Here is a 6,611-nt window from a genome sequence, read left to right on the forward strand (position 1 = left end):
CCACATCTATATCTCCCATTTTTCTCACCTTAATTGCTAATAAGCGATTTAGGCACATTTAACACAGTAGAAGTATTGAACTGGTGAGTGGAAAACATTAAAAAAGCTGCTGGCTCCCTGTGGAATGTACGGTCCTAGAAAGCTTGGCCAGCCATCAGTGGGTTTTCATTCTTGTCCCAAGCAAGCCCTTTCCAATTGGAACAGGCAGTTCATTAACAGTCCCGCTATCCTCATAACCTAACACTAACAATAACAACGAGACACTGAAGGAATCTGGGGAGCTTCAGTGTAGAAAAAATGTTACCAACTGGGAAAAAAATCTCTACTTAATCTGGGAAAATTGATACACACAAAACAATTGGAGAAGGCCAAGTAGACCTGGAGTCTGTGGTCAGCATGATTGACTCTGCTTCTGGAGCTGCAATCTGCAGGAGATTTTCTGGCCTCATTTGTGTTTGGAATAAAGTGGTTTAGAGAATGTCCCCTTCACCACGATGGGTCTGTTAAAACAAGGGGTTTGTGTGTTGTAAGTACTCAGCTAGCTTTTCAGTATCACATTACAGTTGGCTTCTCAAGCTGTATGGACTTACTGTGGGTTTGAGTAAACAAGAAGTTTTGTAATACTCCTTATTTTTGCATTAGCTATGCCATTAATGGTCGTAAAAATTGGTAGTTCTGGTCAGACCCTGGGTAGCAGTGCTGAAAACCATGGTAGATATTTTAGCCTATAAACTAAGGAGCATCTCAGAAACCACCCGGAACGCATGCCAGCAGAACCACAGAATCCTTGATAAATAACTCGTGTAGAATCAGGTGGAATAAGTACTCTTCCATTTCTTTCACAAGGGACTCTGCTGGCATTTTAGAAATCTTATCATGACATGAAAATACATATCTCCCTCATTTTGTAAAATATTTCTCAAGTTATTACAACGACAGAGGAAATTGCCACTAAGAGCTGCGCTCTACACCAGAAAAACATGGGATATAGTCAACAGAGGGGCATGATGTTAGAGGTTACCACTTTTGCGTCCTTGGGATTACATCCTGGCCTATATCCATATCATTCTATTCTCCCTTCAGTCACAGCATGACATTCTTTTTAAGATAATGGGATGAAGGCAAAATAAATTGTGGTACTGGGCTGTTTCTTTGCCGGTATGCAGCAACATTACAGAAGTAAGGCCCATCTTTTGGGCATATAACTGGATATATAGGGTTTTTACCATGGCTGAAATTAAATTTACAGCTTTTGGGTTGTTACCAAATTACTAGGAAATAACTAGGAATTAGCAATGATTCTTTATATTACCTGAGGTCTTAAAAGTGTCCTAAAATAGTTTTACTTAAAGAATCTTGGGGCCAACAGAGAACACCATTTGTAGATGTTTTCATATCACAAGCAGTTGAAAATTATATTAAACAGATTTGCTATTAAATATATTTCACTATTAGAAAATATTTCCATAATAGAGGTGCCCTTTAAAATTGAGAAAAGTTTATTCATTCCTTGGAATAGCTTTTGTGTGGCTGAAATGCCAGTCATAGCCATGGTATTTGCAAGTATCACCCAGTGCTGTTACTGGGTTTTCCATGTATACAGATGGATGGAAGAACCACACCAAACGTGATATTTTGTGAACTCTGTATCAAGCTCTGTTCATCAGACATGTCAGAACCTGAAGCATACACCTAATTCCCATAAGATATCTCCCTTTATAGCACTGGGCTCTGATAAACTTGGCTATGGATGTGAAAGGGCAGCACTAGAGAGGTAAGGTTTAGTTTTCAGGATCATAACTAGACTGATTGCATTTTATAGAATGAAAAGCAGCCTGGAGTTCTGCCTTTACAAAGCATAGTACTTCTAGCAGTCTTGAAGGTTAAAAGTCATTTGGGCTTGTTGAAGCTTAATTAACTTTTCTTCTCACAGATATCCACATTTCTAGCAAGCAGAAATGACCATGACTGCCAACAAGAATGCCACTGTCAACAGCAGAGCTGGAGGGAGTAAAGTGCCTCAGGACACTTTGGATAGGTAAGTGGTGAACTGCAGGCTTTGTAGATTCTGAGAAAGGTTTGTCTGTGTTTGGAACAAAATCTCTGTTCAAAGGTAAGCGACCTCTATTCTGACACAGAGAGAGCTTTGCTGGGCTGAGAAGTTTTTTGTAGGGACTGGAGGAACTGAGGTATGAGAAAAAATCTGCTTCTGGCATATTTCTGTTGAGATATTGCTGTTCCCCAGCAGGTTATGCTGAAAGTGATTGCAAGGAAGGACCTGTGTGGAAGGCATCGTGTAGGCCTCAGGAGGTTTGGGCTAAATTTCTTGGCCATATGACTACATGCCAGTTTTCCCCCATTGCCAGTCTCCGATTTGTGTTTTGTATTGGTTTCTGTCACATTTTCTTTGCTGTATCTGCCTTGACAGACAGTGGGCAGAGACTGCCTCCTTTTGCAGGTCAGGCAGCTAGTGTGAAAGGGCTGAATGTAAAGTACAGGGCTCATCTCTTGCTTTGCTTATTTGTCCTCCTTTCTGTAGCATTAAAGTAATTTACAAAGTAGATCAACTTTATCATTCACAGCTAGGGGAGAACTGTAGCCAAGGACACCTTAAGCCTGGCAATTCTAAGGGAATCAGTCTGTTTAGACTAGACCAGAAAACAAAGTGCACTTGCAAATTTGTGCATGTTTACTTGTGGCTAAGAAACTGTCCTAATAAAGTTCCAGTCCATCAGAAGGCTGTGACATGACTGCACGCAGTGGTGCAGGTGCCTGTAAATAATAAATACCTTTGACTCATTAATTAGTACAGTGAAATGACAAGAGTGGAGTCAATTATTGCTTCCTTGTCCTTCAGTTTACAGTGATCGAAGGCAGTGTTTTGAGGACAAGAAGTTTTCTTTGGGCAACTCTGCTTTGGAATATTGCTTTGATATGCAAGTAAACAACTCACCTGCAGCTAACAAGTTCACGTGTCCATGTCAGAAGGAGTCTTGCTCTCAGCCACAGCCTTTACAAAGTAATGCTGACTGATTCAGCCTGTGGCCTTCACACAGCACAAGCCCACCAGCTGCTCTCATTCTGGGACTGACAGTTGCAAAACCCTCACTTAATCTGCACTCCCACTAGGGCAGCCTCGGTATGCTTTGACTGGGAAAGCTTAGACAGCCATGGGGTTAAAAAACCTTTATGAATTAACCGTTTGAACACAGGAGCAAAGCTCTAGACTTTGGATGTTATCTTAGTGAGGTGAGAAGAAAGCCACACAAACCGTGCAGGGTCTTTCTTCAAATGCATGAAGAGTCGGTTGACATATCTCTCTGTCCTTGCTGTAGTATTTTGTCCAGCTCTCCAGGGGATTCTTGCATGTGTATATTGTCCTATTCTGTTTTGAGGGGCTGTTCTACACTACCTTACACAATAACACGCCATGTCTTCATTTTTCCTGTGTTTTGGCTCAAAACAAGACTTTAACCCCATTATAAACAGCATAGAGGAGGAACGTGCAAGTAACTTGCACTGACCTTATAGAGTCTCTGTACTGCATTAACAACTTTATGCTTGGTATTGGACATAGAAACAAGGAGGATGCTCTTTGCCTTACAAGTTCAACGAGTAACTGTAAGGCATTAAGTAGGCTGCAGTAAAATGGGTCTGTGCCCCGAAATGACTGTTGTAGCAGAAAAAAAGCAGTGGAGGTCCTATTTATTTGTTGGACACTTTGGGAGAGGAGCGTGGGTTGTACCAATGTCAGTGAAATGCACCAATCACTTTGGCCAGGCCAGGCGGCATCTGTTCTAGCCATACCTGACTGAGGGTACCACACCTGATAAGCTGTACCAGGATTACTCTTAGCTGACAGCAGTACAGTATGTGCATAGAAGGGTTATATTGGGAGAACTTTGCTGTTTCAGATACGTTAGTAAAGACTGTGATTCAGGTGAGTAGATCACAGAATTACCGTTTGATTTTATCTATTTGAAAATGTAATGTCAGAGGCAAAAAGTCCCTGTATTGGCAGCTGCCAGGTAGAATAGCTGGCATAGATGGAGAAGTTCAGACAGATAAATTGAGGAGATTTGGCTTTGATCGTAGCAGGGAGCTGTAGGTCAACTTGAAAGTGATGTTGAATACTGGCTTGGTTTGGTATACCTGCCATTGTATTCTAAACGTTTCCAAGCACAAACAATGGAAAAGCGAAAATATAAATTAAATTCTGAGATTTTCAGGAGGGAAGCAATGGAAGACATTTTTTTTAACAGTTATTTCTCTTCTGTTTTTATTTAAAGGAAAACTTCTTTTTAATGACACATCTCTGTTTTGCATTTAAACACTATGGTTTTGTTCTCAGTTTTGGTTGTCTTTCCATATTTCATGGACATATGGCTGCCTCTGCATTGCCTTCTGTATCTAATAACTTATTTCTCTCTTTCAGTTCTCTGCCACACCTACCCACTTATCTACACATATTATTGAATCACAATAATCCCATGCAATTTTCCTGAGTTGGATGAAGTGGCTTCATCCTGATTGTGAAGGGATAGGTTGGCCTACAAGTAGTGGTGAATTAATAATCAAGAGCCTTAGGTAGAACCCTGACCCTAGTCCTGTCTCTGCTAGTGACCTCCTTTGTGGCATTGTCACAGCCTTCCCATGTCTAAATCTTTCCTTAGGTTGACTTGCCTTTCTTCCTCCTGGTGCTGTTCTCCTTTCACTTTTTAAATTGTGCAGTTGACTGAAGACATAGATAATGAAGCATCCATTCTAGTGTCTTTTATTAGGCGTATTATGCTGTGTTAAACTCAGCAGAAATGGACTCAATATCCTTGTATGCTTCCCAGTTTGTTAGTTTGTGTGTTTGGCATCTCTTAGTACAAAACAGTAAAACCATAAAATAAAGCGGGGGGGTGGGCAGCTAGAGGAATTTCTAGAGAGATATTCGTATGTAGATATTAAAACCAGATCCCTAATGATATCTGGCATTGTCAAGTTGTTTGTCATCCTTCCATCAGTGCAGACAGATTGGTGCTGGGAACTTGGGTCTAGACTTTAGCAAACTTTGGACCTACTCTTTTGTTTTAAATCTTCCATTCTGAATAGCTTAGAAAGTACTGTGGGATACTAAGTTATTGGATAATAACTGTCAAATAAACTGTCTTTCCTTATCACCACCATCTGTTTTGATTAGAAGTTGTCAGGAAAAGATTTTGTAAGTACAAGTATGGACCTGAAGCTAAGGAAAACCTTTGAGTTGCACTTGCATGACAAGTGAGGAGATGAATAGGTTGTCATGCATCAGTTCTCCATCCATTATTTTGCCTTATGTAATCTTCTTCACCTGCCTTTGTGAAACCCTGTAAGAGGATGTTACTTGAGTCAGCCATGAGGATTCTTCATTTTAGTGAGACTGTAAATCAGCGAAGTGCTGGCGTAATAAAAGTTTAAGGGTTGCAGGATTTATTGCAAACATCTTCAAAGATTCACTTAAACCGAACAGTCATTGTCTCTGTTTAGTATGGGATTTGACTGGAGATTTGGAAATCTGCAAATGTGCTTTCTCTATAATTTGTGGGAGTAGAGTTTCAGTAAGTGCTGATACTGGCATAACACAGATATATTAGTCTCCTGGTGGCTAAGACATCTTTTTAGTGTTACTTTCTTGTCAGTCTTAGTTTTGGTGGGGTTTATAGTTGCAAGACTGTTCGGTTGGACTCAATGATCTCAAAAAGTCTTTTCCAACCTAAATTATTCTATGATTCTAAGACGCAAGGTGTGTTTTAGTGATATAGTGTCACCATCTGGTTCAACCTTTTGTGATTCCTTATAGGTGAGAAACAAAGGTCAGTAAACTCTATAGGAGTCTTTCTAATTACTTTGGCTGTGAATCAGAGCCTTGTAGATCATGGATTTAAATTTTAATAATAAAAATCTTAAGTGGAAAGGAGGTGCCTACAAGTAAACATCTGTACAACTGCATGCTTTGCAAGCATCAAGATTCTTGTAGTAATTCAGATTCCCTTAGTCCCCACCAGAGTGTGGATCCACTGTCATGAGGCACCACTGCCATTTTTCCACCAGAGTTGTGCTAATGGCAGTTTAGGAAATGAAGGAGAGACAGAGAGCGGAGTGAGGACATTATTTGGGAGGATAACCATGAGTCTCACCTCAGAAACTGCTTGTGGGATTCACAGGTTTCTGCTGTGAGCACAGGAGGGAAAAACCTTTGGATCTGAAGAAAGTGAAGCAATTTAAATAAGCATCCACACTAATGCATTCTTTCTGAAGTTATCTGAAGTTCATTCACCACTTGTTACAAATGGAGATTTTTGTGTGTCTTAGGTGAGACAAAACTGACTGTGCTCTGAATAGGAAAAGTGTAAAAAGATGACAAGGGTGGTCAAAGGTACGGAACATTTTCACTACAAGGCAAGAATAAATTGACTGGGACTCTTCATCCTGGAAAGGAAAGTACTGGAGGGGAAGAAGGGGTAATAGAAGTATCAAATAATACATGGAACAGAGACCATAAATAGGTGTTTTAGGTTTGTGTGGTGGGGTTTTGGTAGTGGGGGAGGAGCTACAGGGGTGGCTCCTGTGAGAAGCTGCTAGAA

At 40.5% G+C, this 6,611-nt stretch overlaps 1 protein-coding gene across 1 annotated transcript in view; it reads left to right on the forward strand.

Moving 5' to 3' along the window:
- The first annotated feature begins 1,958 nt into the window (after nucleotides 1–1,958).
- ST5 (suppression of tumorigenicity 5) overlaps nucleotides 1,959–6,611 on the forward strand; it is a 103,527-nt gene continuing 98,874 nt past the window's right edge. The window contains exon 1 of the mRNA XM_010563811.1: nucleotides 1,959–2,038. Within this exon, the coding sequence (XP_010562113.1) occupies nucleotides 1,959–2,038 (80 nt within the window). The remainder of the gene's footprint in view (nucleotides 2,039–6,611) is intronic.

Source organism: Haliaeetus leucocephalus, unplaced genomic scaffold (genome assembly GCF_000737465.1).
Source record: "Haliaeetus leucocephalus isolate CR32 unplaced genomic scaffold, Haliaeetus_leucocephalus-4.0 Scaffold173, whole genome shotgun sequence".
Lineage (NCBI taxonomy): Eukaryota > Metazoa > Chordata > Aves > Accipitriformes > Accipitridae > Haliaeetus > Haliaeetus leucocephalus.